This window comes from Schistocerca piceifrons, chromosome 8 (assembly GCF_021461385.2).
Source record: "Schistocerca piceifrons isolate TAMUIC-IGC-003096 chromosome 8, iqSchPice1.1, whole genome shotgun sequence".
Taxonomy (NCBI): Eukaryota; Metazoa; Arthropoda; class Insecta; order Orthoptera; family Acrididae; genus Schistocerca; species Schistocerca piceifrons.
In genome coordinates this window covers 476,143,611-476,159,419 of record NC_060145.1, presented here as the reverse complement: position 1 = coordinate 476,159,419, position 15,809 = coordinate 476,143,611, and the positions used below count along the sequence as shown (strand labels likewise).

General features: G+C 37.6%; 1 protein-coding gene across 2 annotated transcripts in view; it reads left to right on the top strand.

Moving 5' to 3' along the window:
- LOC124711222 (protein transport protein Sec24A) overlaps window positions 1-11,832 on the top strand; it is a 144,627-nt gene extending 132,795 nt beyond the window's left edge. For both annotated transcript variants that reach the window (XM_047241181.1, XM_047241182.1), the window contains exons 20-21: window positions 9,193-9,296; window positions 10,353-11,832. In XM_047241181.1, coding sequence (XP_047097137.1) covers window positions 9,193-9,296; window positions 10,353-10,464 — 216 coding nt within the window. In that variant the 3' untranslated portion in view covers window positions 10,465-11,832. The remainder of the gene's footprint in view (window positions 1-9,192; window positions 9,297-10,352) is intronic.
- The last annotated feature ends 3,977 nt before the right edge of the window (window positions 11,833-15,809 follow it).

The window sequence follows — 15,809 nt, the reverse complement described above, 5'->3', positions numbered from 1 at the left end:
ATTTGCCTATTTTATGCATCAGTTAACTTCTCTGTGCCCTGTAGTACCATGGCATTTAATGTATAATAAAAGTGTATATACCCCGCGACAACTGGGAAATCTGGGAAAAATCCGGGAAAATATGGGAATTTTTCATTGTTTTAGTTATACGGGAAAATATGGGGATTTTTCATTGTTTTAGTTTTCAATTAAATGTTTGTAATTTCGACTGGCAAGCACTGATATTTTTAACAATTAATTTTACTTTAGCCAGCTGCTGCAGCAGTAAAACATAAACAAAAGAATAACACCAAAATAAAACTGTAGCTGCAAAGAAAATGGGGCATTCACAACAATGAAACACTGTGCACACACATGCATCTGCTGAAACAAAATGTGTCTGGGGTTTTAGAGTGAAAACTATGCATTACGTTGTAACTGCTTTTATCAGTGTGATGTTACAACTGTTGACATTTCTAAAGGACTCCATACACGAACGACAGATTGCAGCAATCTATTGCGTGGGCAGCGAATGGCTTTGTAGATTGCTGCGACCTGCCCACACACGTGCAATCAGTCACTGATTGATGGTAGCATGGAAACCCCTGGCATTCCAATGGATTGCATGTAATTCGTACACCCAATATGGCTGCCTGGCTGGTTAGCAGCAGTGTGTGGCAATATGGCAACGAGTCATTTCTCTGTTTATTAAGGATGGTTGTGCAGATTTGTCGTTTCACTTTACCCACGTAAAGTAAGAATTTTATGTTAGAATTTATTTATCCGTGGACTGCAAGCTATTCTGAGAATGAAGAGGAAGCCAGAGTTGTCATTTATATTAACAAGTAATACAAATTACACCCTACGATTTTGCAGTGATTAGCATTTTGAAGCTTGTGCTATAGTAATAGAATTAATGATAAGTTCACAGTCATGATACATTGGACTCCCTCTTACGATTTTGAGTTATTTATGAATTAATTATACATATTGTTCAAGTTTTTAAGTTCTAAATAGAATGACATAGCTACCTACAATAATGTTAAGAGTACATTTAAATTAAAATGTTCAGGGCAGATCTATTATATAGTTATACTCAAATCCCTTGTCATTTCATATAATCTAACTGTCCTTCATACAGTTTATAATATACTTACTGTAATTAGTAGTGCTGCTGTTGACTATCTATAGACACACCGAGTAAATTATGTAAATACTTGCAGTTAAATTACGAGACAATGAATGAAAAGGAATTGAGCAGTAATAAACATAAAATGACTTGTATTGGTACACAGGAAAGATGTTCACAACTTATTTGGCATCAGTGAGAAACGTAATATGTTAAAGTAACTTACAGTTCCGAAGAAAAGTGTTTTGGAGCAAATTTAATAAATTATAATTCTTATTTATTTTGAATATATGTTTTGCAAGTATTCCTGGGGATAAGATAATAAGTTGCAGCTGCTGCTAAACATAGCAGTTCATTTTCCACAGCAGAACACAGTGACATTCATAATACTGATAAAAATTGCTTGGCAAATCACTTGTGTGTGGGGTGTCAAGGCAAATGTTGCGCATGGGGAATGTATGGAGAATTTCTTAAATAACATTCAGAACTTAACCCTTTGAGCACCAACCACATAGAAAAATTTCAAACCCAGGGGACCAACCATTTGTGCCATTATTTAAAATGTTACTGGCACATTTGTTTTTGTTGTATCTTAAAGGGGTGACACACATTAAGAGAGACCAATATTATCTGTGAAAGCTTAGCTTTTTGTGTCGATATACTGTATGTATATCAATTTAAACCAATAACTTTTTCCATGTGTGTGTTTGCACTACTTAACAGTGATATTGCTATTGGCTGACTGTATCAGATGTCCTATGCTGTGAATAACTTCTGGCATTGGCTAGTGAGATCATGTGACATGAGCTATGATAGGCTGACCAACGCTATCTCAATTTCAGTTCCTTGGAAGCTACTGTGTTGTATTTTTGTGGAATTTGTATTTATACTTCCGCAATATGAAAATGTGCAGAGTACATGTTACCACACATCGAAGAGCTTTCCAAAACACATTGTTTTTTTCTGGGTTTTGTGTCCTAAAGTGCCAAGAAGTTAACAGTGGTGTATAAAACCTTTGCCATTCAAAGGATTGGTAACTTTTACAGCTCCAAAGGAAAGTCTGTTGTTATTTAACATGGAAAAAGTGTATTTTCACCTGGGAAATAAGAGCGTTAGTAACTGGGAAACCCAGGAAAAATCCGGGATTTGCTCCCCTCCTCTTCCCACATAATTTAGAAAGGAAATATTCTGAAGGGATTTTCTTGTCAATACGGTGTTGGTTGTACCGTAGTAATTACCATAATACCTGTGATGGTTGTTCCTGTAGAAGTCTTGTTTTTGTAACAGTTTACCATTATCGGTTGCGGCTCGTACACAGAATAAATCCAATCATTTTTTATTCATAAAATGTGTTCATAACTTCATAACTACCTTCTTACACTCGGGTGCTGTCGGATTCCCCAGAAATAGGTGTACTTCACACAACTGGTTATCTGTTTGAACTACACATGCAGGATGAATAGTAATAATTTCAATAATACACTTACCAGGGTCTTCTACTGATAGAACTACATGCATTTCTCATTGTTTAGACACAAGTAATCCTTCATTAACCAAGAATTTAATCCATCTGCCAGTAAAACTCCATCCAACTGAATATGTTTGAATCATATAACATCCAACAGTTGTGACTTAAAGCTAGTTACTGGGAATTGCGTGATTGATTTTGTGTGAGAGATTGATTTTGTGTGTGTGTGTGTGTGTGTGTGTGTGTGTGTGTGTGTGTGTGTGTGTGTAATGATGTGCTTGATGTGCTGCAGACCTGTACTGTAGGAAATTCCTTTACTGCTTGCAGTAAACCGTGCAAAAATCTTTTTGGTGACAACGGCGCAGTGCTTAAATTTTTATGCGTAACATGGTGGGCAGCTTCTTGAATTTTTTCCAGTTCTGGTCTTGGTGGACAGCTTCTTGAATTTTTTCCAGTTCTGTTCTAACATTACTGTAACTGTTTGCTAGTTCTCTCATTAGCCTAGCTATCCCAACTTTGCTATCTAATGTTTTCAGATGATTCTATATTATACCTAAGTCCTTATTCGTGGTAATCATTCTATCATTAGGATATTGCTGTAATTTAGTTGTTATTTTACATATCATTTTAGTTACATTTAACAATCCTTACTTTCAACTTGTAATTTATGATGAGTGCCAAACCACTGTTGTTTCTGTACCTCTTACTACTTCTTGCACTTGATCTATTGCGCTTGACCTATTGCACTATTCAAACTTGAAATATCGTCAACTGCTGTGCCAAACACAGTTTTTAGCTGTTTACCACCCACATTCAGCCATCTTCTCTTCCGCTGTACTAGAGAATATGGGATTGTACCATTTACTTGCTGCAGCTGCTCTCTATCCCCTATCATACTGCCATGTTTTGCTTCCTGTAGCACTCGTAAGAACATATCTTGCAACCTTGTTCACTACATTCCTTACCTCCCAGATGTCGAAAGTCAGTCTCAATGACCAACTGTATTTCGTGAGGACTACATCCAGCTGCTGTGGAACAAAACCCCATCCAGCAAAGGCTGGTTGACAATTTCTTCTGCTCTGAAGATGAGCAAGATTGTAACACTCACTAAACTCCATCTAAGCATCATCCTCACAATCACCTACAGAAAATATTATACATATACTACTTCTCTCCTTTAAAAAAATGGGAATACAACAAAAAATACCTACATTCCTAAGTACATTACATGGATCAGTGAATACAAAGAAAAAATCCTACCATTACTTATGTATTTTTACATTTCAGACTATGTTTGCCTTTGTCCCAACCTGTACAGCCTATTCTGTGATATTTATTTACTCTTTTGCTTCTTAATTCTAGTACTTGGCATTTTGCCTGGTGCTTGAGGAAAGGAATCTGTATCCCCTCAAAAAGGTTTAATATTACAGGTATGAACTACTGAAGTTCATCCTGGTAATCATAACTTTCTTGTTGGCCCATTTTTATCTTTTGCCAGACACTCTTTAGTTTTTGCAACTACCTTGATGTGTTCACCTTCTTTCTTGTAAGCTGATAACCCTTTTCCTGTATGAGTTTTTGAATTGTAGGCAATAACTACAAAATCTAAATATTTGTCCCAGTCTAGGCGTTCAGAATTCACATAATGGCTTAGCATCTTTGATGTAGTCCTATGAACTCTTTCCATACCATGTTGAATGTGGGTGGAGTGCGCTCGTACATAATTTCTTAACTTTCAGTAACCGACACAACTGCTTAATGACATCAGACATGAAATTTGCCCCTTATTCTGTAATAATTATTCAAAATACCCCAAATTTCAGCATCCAATGATTTACCATAGCGTGAACTACTGTGCTCACTTTCTGATCTGGTATTGCTACCGTTATTAAATACGTTGAGAAATGATCAATAATTGTTAATACATACGTGTTACCTCATTGACTGATGAGAAGCAGCCCCAAAGTATTGGCTTCTATCATTTGATATGCTTAGTCGGACTCTAGTAGTCTTTGTAATTGTATCTGTTGGTGACATAAATCAGCACATTGTACACACGGAATACTGTTCTTGACATACTGCTGAACATCAGCGCGTTGTGTCCTCCACCAGAACCTTTCTGGTACTCTACTATCCATTATTCTCTCACTCCTATGGTCCAATAATATATAATCATTTACTTGCCGTAATACTTCCGTCCGCAAAGTTGCTTAAAGTATCACAAGTGGTCCACACTTGGTTGATGTACACGATATCCCATCTTATATGACACTGTGGCTATTTGTGATACACCTGGCACTCTTACTGATTTTATTTAGATCTTTAACATCAAACCCAGAGACTTGCAGTGACCCAGTCTTCCTACTAACTGTGTCAGCATTTGTGTGTTTAACACATGGTTTGAGGATTACATCATACTGAAATTCATTTAGATTCAAAGGATCTTACAGCCGTAGTAGCTGTTTTAAAGCTGCATGATCAGTAATCATTGTGAACTTAAATCCTTATGGATACCATCTCAAATAAGAAATACTACGTATTTGTCCCAACATTTCCTTTGCAGTGGTAGAATAATTTTGCTCAGGCTTATTAAGCTGATGAAATGCATATGTGGTGGGGTATTCTTTCCTGTCAAGAATAACTTGTGAAACTGACAGTCGGTAGTGTTTACACCCGTCAGCACTTGCATTCTTTGGAATCAGAATTACTATATTGTACTCAAAGTCCACAGATATTTTGCCTGTGTCATATATCTTACCTACGAGGTGGAATAATTTTGTCATGTCAGGCTCTTCCAAGTATCACAATAAAGTTACATAGTTGTTTGTTTGTAGGGGCTCATCAGCAGTAATAGTACACATTCACACTGCCACAGTAATGTGGTGTGCTGCCACAACAAAATGGTGCTGCCCATTGATAAGATGGAGACGGGAAGCACCATTTTGTCCTGGCTCCTCTAGTGGCATGCTGTGGTAGTGTTGCACAGCGATGTCAGTGTGTACAGCAAACAAACAGAAAACTGAACAAATGGTCCTCAGGGGAGATGTTGGATGTTATCGTGAAGTTACCACAATATTTCTTTGATGCAACTGATCAACACCATGTGCGACAAACATGTTCGTCTCATCAGAGAGTGTTGGTCAGTTGCGCTGATGAAATATTGTGGGGCTTTAGGAATTATGTCAAACATCTCAACCGAAAACCATTTGTATGACTAGTCTGTCGGAAAAGCCTCAAGCAACAGACATGAAAAGTTAATTGTGTAACTTTACTTTTTTGGTGGATTGTTTAAAACTTAGTTTGCTCTATGTATTTCCTCAATTATCTTAAAATATAGGTAATTATTGGAAACAGTTACTCAGATGCAAATTAATACTGTAGAACATTCACAGTTTTCTGCTTTCCATTTGTAATAAATTGAATAACTCTCCATTTTCCTATTTAACTAAAATGGCAAAAACAGTGTTGGATTTCTATTGAAGAAATTGGGTAAAAAAGTTTCCACAACAAATGGGCTACTTGTTAAATCCTCCTAAAATGTGGAAGTGATACATCAATCCCCACTTAGCACGCATGCTGCTCAACCAGAGCAGCGTGTTCAATTGTTTCTTTTCTGGCTCCAACTTGAGGGGCCTAGCCGTATAGGAATAATATTTGGATAAGCTGAAAATGTAAGGGTATATTAGAGACATTTAGTGAATTGCACAGAACTTATTATGGACATTTTGAAATAGTTTTGTGAATAACCTTGAAGACGTACTGCAAAGCCAGTTAGCAGTCCCTTAATCAAATAGTAGAGGGTTTGATTAATTGAAAGACACACAAACAATACTGGAAACTCGGCTAGCTTTCAGGCGACTCCTTTTCTGAGCTAGGGTGTGCCCCCCTCTCCACATATGCACACCTACATGACTACATTGTGCCAGCAGACTACAAGGTGTGATGAAAATGTAACAGGAAATTTTTAATTTTGTGGGACTTATACACCTGATTTTCAATTTTTTAAAATCCTGTTGACACACATTTTTGTGAAATCTTGTTGGTACACTTTTTCGTGATGTATGTTGGCATTTTCAGCTCAGTTGACTTTACTGTTGACAGTTGAAAAGGCTACTCATGGTTTAGAGTGCTAAGAGAATTTTGACTTTTAAAAGAGATTGATCAAAGAATGTGCATTAAATTTTGCTTGAAAAATTTAGTAAAATGTAGCACCACATGTAAAATGGTGACTGTGGCTTTTGGTATATCCACTATGAGTAAGATATGAGTTTACAAGTGGCATAAACATTTCAAAGAGAGCCGAGAAGACATTGAAGGTAACTGCCCTGGATGCACTAGCACATAAAACACTGAAGACAATGAAAATGGTTCTGGAAAATCACCAAATCAGTATGAGAAAGGTTGTTAATGATGTCGGCATTGTCTTTTGGCTCACGTCAACCCATTTTTGTGGATGTTTTGGGCATGGAACTTATAGCAGCAAAGTTCATTCCAAAATAGACAGCACTCAGGAATTGCTGAATGAAGTAGACAATGATCCAGAACTTCTAAAGAAGGTTATAATAGTCGATGAAACATAGGTATGTACGTATGACATCAAAACCAGGGTGCAATCTTCCCAGTGGAAACTGTCAGCAAATCTGATCACGTGTGAAGGTTCTTCTCACTGTTTTCCTCAATTACAATGGGATAGTGCATCATGAGTTCCTGCCTTATAGTCATATGGTCAATAAGGAATACTACCTGGAAGTTAGCACCATTTGCTTGAAGCAATCCGAAGAAAACAACCAGAATTGTGGTCAAACCACTCGTGGAACTTGCATCACAATAATGCTCCTGCTCACACCTCAATGCTTGTTCATGATTTTTTGAGTTTTTGGCAAAAATCAAAACTGTCATTTTGCCTCGGCAACCACATTCGCTGGATATGGGGCCCCTGCTGCTTCTTTCTACTCCTGCGTCTGGAGAGAACCATGAAAGGACATTATTTTGTCACCGTTGGTGAGATAGAGAGATTCATTGAAGGAGCTGAACACCATGACAAAAAATTAGTTCCAGAAGTGCTTCTGAGATTGGAAAAAGAGCTGGCACAAGTGTATTATAACTGAGGGGGATTATTTTGAAGGTGACAAAGTTGATGTTGATGAATAAAGAACCTTCAAGGGAAACAAAAATTCCAGATACTTTTTGATCACACCTTGTACTTAGTGCCAGCGCTATAGCTCTGGAGTTTAACTGGGGTGAAATCTTGTCAGATAGTGGGGCGGTGGGGGGGGGGGGGGGGGAGGGGGGAGGGTGATAGTAGGAGGTGGGTGGGAGAATTAGGAAAGTGTGTCTCATGACTAGAAATTAGATGCAGCAGATGCATGATGTGGAATGGGTAGGCAGCAAATGCACAAGATAGGAAACGAACTGGCACCATTGAATTAGTGTAGTGCACAAAGACAATGGATGTGGAGGAGTGAATTGAGAAGGAGGAGGCAGAACAGAACAGAGGAAAGGAAAACTTCGTGGTAGAGGGTGTATTTCTAGGTTGAGTGAATTGAGGACCGAGGACAAGGGTAGGGATGGGATGGGAGCAGATCAGGGACTAGCAGAGATTGAGGCCAGGAGGATTGCAGTATTGAATGATGTGTTGCAAGGGATAACTCCCATCTGTGTAATTTCAAGAAGCTGGTGTTGTGTGTGTGTGTGTGTGTGTGTGTGTGTGTGTGTGTGGGGGGGGGGGGGGGGGGGGTCGGCCTTGAGTATCCAGATGGTGTAGGTTGTGAAGCAGCCATTGAAATCATCATGTTGTGCTCGGCACTATGTTCCACCACTGGATGGTTAACTCTTAACTCTACTCTCCACCAGAGTTTGGTGGTGGCCATGGATTCAGGACAACAGTTGACAGGTGGTCAGGCACATACAAAATACTTTGCAGAAATTGCAGCAGAGCTAGTACATGGCACGGCTACTTTCAGAGGTGGCCCCACCTGTAGTGGGATAGGATAAGCATGTGACAGGACTGGATTGAGATGTGCTTGGGTGGCGGTACCAGACAAGTACTGTACAGTGATCTTTGTGGCATAAAAATGGACCTCGATATTGCATTGATCTGGTGGATGGTCAATACCACTGTGGGAAGGGCAGTTAGCTTGTTCCTCGTTTCTGGTCACAGTGATAAATAGCCAAAGCCTCACACACTCATAAAAGCAGTTTTTTTTCCCCAATGCATTACTGAAACATTGTTATTGATAAGTGAGATAGCTACAAAAGAAATTCTTATGCCTACTATTCTAACTACTACTATGTAATTTACCCAGAGAGTTGTTCCCTGAATGCTTCACTACAGAGCACTGCTCTTATAATTTTGTGATACAACCATTGGGTTCAGATGGGTATAACACTGGAATTAACTAATGGGCTAATGAATACAACAATGGAAATGAGGAACTTACTTGTTGTGATATGTGTATCTATAATAGTATAGGTAGTGTAAAAAATAAGACCTGTGTTTTAAAGTTTCACTTTGTTAACATTTGTTTTACAGGTAAACTCACAATTTTTATTTTCTGAATGGCCATAATAATAATATATTTGCATTATTTTCATTGTTATTGTTTTAATGTTACAGTATGAGCTACCAGAGCTTGAAACGATAGAATCTGGAAGGCTACGTAGATTTATTAACCATCTTCAGTCGGAGAAGCCGGTACCTGCAACTTTAGAAGTTATAAGGTAATAAAGTGAGGAAATCATGTTACATATGTTTTGTCATGTGAAATATGTTGTACTTCTGAGTCTCTGCTCCAAGTAGTAAAGCTGGCTGTTTGAGATCTGGTCCATTATGTAGAGTTGGGTTCTTTTCAGCCTATGAGTAGGCTAGCTGGTAATGTGGTAATTGGGAGAGGTGTTCCCAATTGGTAATTAGGTAAAGCTTTTTTAATAGCTTGGGGATTGGAATTATTTGGTCAGTGTTATCCATTGTCCCAGGTGGAAACAAAGTGTGTGTGTGTGTGTGTGTGTGTGTGTGTGTGGAGGGGGGGGGGGGGGGAGAGAGAGAGAGAGAGAGAGAGAGAGAGAGAGAGAGAGAGAGAGAGATTGCAAGAGGGGTGAATGTGGAAGGGGGCAGGGATTATTTTGATCTGTAATGATTTCTGAAAGAATTAAGGAAGCATCATGTCAGCATTGGTTGAGATCATGAAGGTGTCATCAAGAAATTCGTACAACGTAATAAAATTTGGATTTTGATTGATAGGAAAGATTGTTGTAGATATACTATGACTATTGTAGCACAGGAGTGCCCATGACTGTGCTGCCGGCGTATGGGTTTTCTGTCCTTTAAATGAGAAGCAAATGCCTGTAACTTCAGTTTGATGGCAGCAAAGTCATGTTTGGGAAAACATTAACATGTTGGAAGGTGTTATTAGTAGACATGTGGATCATAAAGTGATCATGCACAGAAACAGCGGAGAAATTTTAGGGAAAGTTATTCGGGTTTTAGATGTGGATATCTGGGATATGTTTAAGAGGCTGAAAATGTTGGTCTGCAAGAACAGTGGTAAAATCAGAGCCATCCAGTGAACCATATTGTGATCTTCAAGGTAATTGTGTTTTGCATACCAGAGCAGAACATTCATTTCTGAGAGGAAGTAGATAAAACACCCATGTCCTTCTCCACACATCCCACACATTTTCCCCTTTCTGCTACTACTTCAAAAGTCTTTCTTCACCAGTCTAGATTTAGTAGTATTTTCTTACACAGTTAATATTTTGTCATGTTGTGTGTTACAGGGACGACAGCCCTCGCCGTGGGAAGTTTCTAGAACGACTCATAGAGGACCGTACAGAATCGGCGTTATCTTACTACGAGTTCCTGCAACACCTGAAGTCAAACATAAAGTGATCCTATACAGAACACAGCACATTCACAACATTAAACAGCTGACACTTGTTAGCAAGGCTCTAAACATCAGTTTTATGCATTGTGTATAATGTGTTGTGCATTAAAGTTTTTGAGTTCATGGACAATTACTCGTGCTGGGCACTCGTTCGGATACAGATGAAACATGATTACAGTATAGGAATTTGCTGCAGTTTCTTTAAGTTGTGGGCCATCTTGGCTTTTTCTGTTGTTTGTGCTCTATTAAACCACTTGATAGCAAAGTGCACATACAGTGACAACATTTTTGCCATTCTGTTTCTTCACATCTGATAGTTAAAAAAGTGAATATTCTTGAGCTGTTCTTGACTCAGTGAAGATATCATCAGCTAACTAGGGAACATTTCAGAAGCAAATGGAAAAAAATTCTTCAGCTTTAAAAACTTAAATGACTATGGTGTTGTGATGCCTGAGATTCTCTTTTGCCCAAAGAGTTTATGTAGTCTGATTCTTGTTTTTTCTGAGTGAAGGAAAAGACTATAGTGTACAAGGTGGTGAATATTTATGAATGTGTTTGTCTGTAAAGAATGATACTTTTAGGGCAGGGACAGACTTTGTTTAACTGTAGAATATATATATAATTTTGTTAAATGTAGATGTTTTTGCTGTTTGTACTTTGTTAAATAATTGTTGTGTAAATGGTAGAAATGAAAATGGATAGAAAGTTTCATGTCAAATCTGGAAGCAGCGTCCGGTTAATCTCCCAGTTCGTATGTCCCATATTTCTTTGGAGCTCATACATCTTAACAGAGGATATAGTTTTTAAAGGAAGAAAAGATCAATTTTTTTATTCTAGTCACATATAGACTAATTTACTACCTTTTATTGGTGTGAAGTCCTGTGTGTCCACTGGCTGCAAACCTTTTACAGTATACTGTGTTGAAATTTTTTTAATGCGTTGTACAGTGGCATTTTTTGAATCACTCTGGGTTGTATTATCTGTATTGAATACCGTGGTAGACTGTTTTGGGTCCAGAATTTTATCACCTCTTCAAAAGATTGTGTTTGTTATATAATTCCTCACAAAAGATTTTCATTTTTTGCATGTTTGGGATGTTTTTTAGTTATTCTTTCATGTTTGACATGTTTTAAGAAGAGTTTGAATGTAATATATTGTGATTATTATAAAATTTGTATCAGATATTGTACTACAAAACTGAACTGGTCAGAAGCTTTTTTATATTCTACTTATGGTTCACTATCAGGGGAGTAATGTAATGACCAGAGTTATATAAAACTGTTGATCTGTGGATTTTGTTACTGGATTGTCCACATGCCATTACAAAATCAAAAATTGGCTATAATAAATTAAATTATCACTTATTCTTTAAACATGAATTATCAGTTACTGATTTTAAATAATGAACAGGAACATCATTTAATTTAGTTATGTGGACTATGAGGATGAAGAAAAGCTGGGAACAGTATATTTGAAAAGAATGACATACTGTGTGTGATAGTTCTAGGAAGGTCTGTTATATTTTTCACTTGATAGGAATGTTGTGTTCTCTGCACTTCACATACAACAAAATGAAGATCTGCAAAGAGAGAAATGTGAAGTGGTAACATGAAGGTCTGTAGAAGGTGTTGTGTGAAGAGTGTGTGCTGTGGCTAGTAGATGCTCCAACTTTTGAAATTTTGAAAGTGTTAGTAACATGTCATTGCACGTAGGTAAGACATAACTTCAAAAGTATTATGAAGCCTTTTTCTCATCTTACCTCAATTATGGATACTTACTGTTTGGATTTGTTAGTCCTTCATATCTAAAAATGTCGTATGCAGTCCACCATAAGGAATTCGGCCTTTCAGTTATCATCTTTGTGTTGAGTCTAAAAGTCACCAGTTGCCATTAGTTGGTGGTTCCTTACTTCGTTGCAGGTGTATGAAATGTGTTCATTATGCACCAGTATGGCATACTGCTGGTCACTCAAACATGATATGACAAAAAACACATTATTATTATTATTATTATTATTATTATTATTATTATTTGACAAGTCTGGCTTGTCACGCTGCCGTCTGGCCCTTGTGTCCTTTGATAGTTAGAGAACCCATACAAGTCATTGTAGTATGGTTATGCACTTCAGCACATGTTACAAATACATGGCTTTCTGCCGTGCTGTTTTTCCCTTTGTGTGTTGTCTGTTTTGTGATACAGTAGTCTGAAATTTTCATTGATCAGTTGTGAAATGATTTCTTGATAGTATTAGCTTTGTGAATAAGTGGCATTTAAAATCCTTTAATTTGAATTTTGAATAGTAGTTGATAAATTTAGTTATGATTCAGACATTAACAGCAGTTTTTATCCTAAATTTTATGAGACGAAGTTTCTGATGATGAAAATGGAGCGCAAAGTTCAACAAGTGGTGTTGATGCACCATGACCAACAAAATTGGCTGCAAACATATCACAAAAGAACATTAGTACAAATCAGATACACCTTCTGATTCAGCACCACATATTCCAAAAAATGTAGACTTTGTTCCATAAAATTACTGTGATGCACATGTGTGTCACAAAACTGACGAGAATACACTGAAGCTACAGACTGTGATGCAAATCTTATGTTGCTTTGGTTATTTTGACGTTGCAAATAATAAAACAAGATTTGATACAGTTGCACTAGAGCAAGAGCAGCTGTATTCGAGCATCAATCATTTTGTGAAACAACAGTCAGTGAAAGGACAACATCGATTTCATGGTTTACACAATTCACAGACAGCACAAAATGATGAATTGAAGAAAATCAAACCAACGGGATCTCTGTTTCCTCAAAATTTTTGAAGATTTCTTTGCCAAGCCAGGCTATTGTACTACTGAATATCTAAAGGAATTTAGAGGGAAGAATCCATTAAAATGTTGTATAGTGTTCATCAGAGGAAAAACAGTGAAAAAGTGTCACTCTGTATTTACCAGAAACTTTCAAACTGTACCACACCAAAACAAATTTCAGAACCTACATAGTAACACAAAGTTTCTAAAATACACATTCCAGATGCTTAGTCTTCTATATAAATAAAAATGTAAGCATGTTTGTGTTCAGAATCTTAAATCTCCGAAAGATATTCACCAATTATTTCCAAATTTTGATGCAACATAGCATTTTTTTTAATACAAATTTTTAAAATATGCATAATACAGGGTGTCCCACACAAACCTCCCTGATTTCAAAGACCCAGGAAAAAAACACAGTAGATACAACAGTGAAAAATGCACCACATTGTAGAGCATCTCAAATAATTTATTTATTTATCATCAATACCCCTCTACATGTGAACTATTTGTAGCACGAAGAATATGGAGTCTATATTCAATTTCTTGCCAAGTTCTTCGTAACATTTCCTCTGTTATTGTTGCAATCGCATTAGTGTTATGTTGTCACAGTGTAGGAATATCATCCACTTTGGTCGCACACACGTGGTCCTTCACGAATCTCCACATGAAGAAATCAAGCAATGTAATTTTGGATGAACGTGGTGGCGAGGCAATGGGTCCGATCCAACGATTGGGAAATTTCCTATCCAGGAACTTGCGAACAGCTGTTGACCAATGGGGCAGAGCTCCATCTTGTTGAAAAATGATGTTGGGTTGCAAGTCTTGTATCTGCTCCAACATGTCCAGATACACTGATCCATTCACTGTTTGTTCCACAAAGAAGAACGGTCCAACAATGCTTGGCCAATGTACTCCAGGTTTTTGCACATTACTGCTGTAAAATAAACATATGGACGTCTTCCCCCAACCCCCACCCCCACCCCTCAAAAAAAAAAAAAAAAATATCCATGCGCGCGCGTGTGCGCGCACACACACACACACACACACACACACACACACACTCTCTCTCTCTCTCTCTCTCTCTCTCTCTCTCTCTCTCTCTCTCTCTCTCTCTCTCTGTGTATACACATTGAAACAGCAGGAGATTGCAGTGACAATACACAAGTCACAGGGTCAGATGGGGGGGGGGGGGGGGGGGGAGATAGGAGATGGGCAGAGGAATGGGAGGAAATGGACATACTAAGTGGAAAGTAGAAGAGTGGGTTGGGGAGGGTGGGGGACTGGGAGGGAGGGAGGGAGGGAAGGGGAGGGTGAGAGAGAGAGAGAGAGAGAGAGAGAGAGAGAGAGAGAGAGAGAGAGATATGGACAAAGGGAGAGGAGGAGGAGATTAGGATATACAATTCCCATACATACTTATATCACAAAGTGTGCTTCCTCTTTTTCTTCTTTCCCCTTTAAACCTAACTGAGCCACAGCTGTGCATGATCAGGAATAGCTTGCAATTTTATGAATTTTAAGCGATTTGGGGGTATCGTGCGTGCATTCATTTTTGTGATACTTCTACTGGCTATTTATTTATTTATTTATTTTGTCCAGGAAATAATTTTTAGTACATTGTTTGTTCTTATTATTTAGGACAAGGGATCACCATAATTAATTTATGATTACAGTACTCATTGTGACTACATGATCGACACAATCAAAGTACGTAATAGTGTAAACTGATGTACTATGTTGCTTGTACGTATTTTAGTAGTAGTTATCAAATGAGACCATATGAACAATGCAATCAAAGTAAATTATAACATGTAAATGAAGATTGCTTATTATGGTGTTCCGGAGCAGAGTAGAAGCAGTGGTCAAGCAAGAACTGTTTCAACTTTACATCCAATGTATTTGAATCGAGAATTTGCAAAACGACTTTAAGTTCCTAGAGGTACATTTTTAAAAACCACAAAAAACTGTCTATTATGTTACTGAAGCGGATGCTGCACTAAATTATTCCATTATGTATTACATACATCGAAACTACATGAGACTGTCGTTACAAAAGCAAGATCTTCTACTTCCTTTTTGTTCAAATTTTGGTTTAACAAAGAAGGACTTAAGTCTTTTTTCAAATTAACTTCAGTTTAGTGTCGTATGTAATAAAATTCTTTCATATAAACACACAATAACGTATTTTCTTTATTGAAAAACACATATAGAATACATAGAACAGTAAATCAGCCAGGGAAATACACATACAGGACAAAATTTCCAAAACGAAATTGTGGCCACCAGTTGTAATCATAAACATCCTCACTTTCAATGATTGTAACTGTAAAATTTCCTTTAGCGCTAGAGCTGACTGTGTTCACACGCGTCGTTCATTATGTAGAGTCTGTCCACACGCCTCAGTCGTCTTTTCACTACTGCGAAGTCCCTATCATTTGGCAGAAAGAAGTGTCCTCTGATAAGGAAAAGAAGTCTGATGTTCAAAAAACACGTCTAAGCTCTTATAGCCATTAAAAACCGGATGAGAGTGTTGTTCT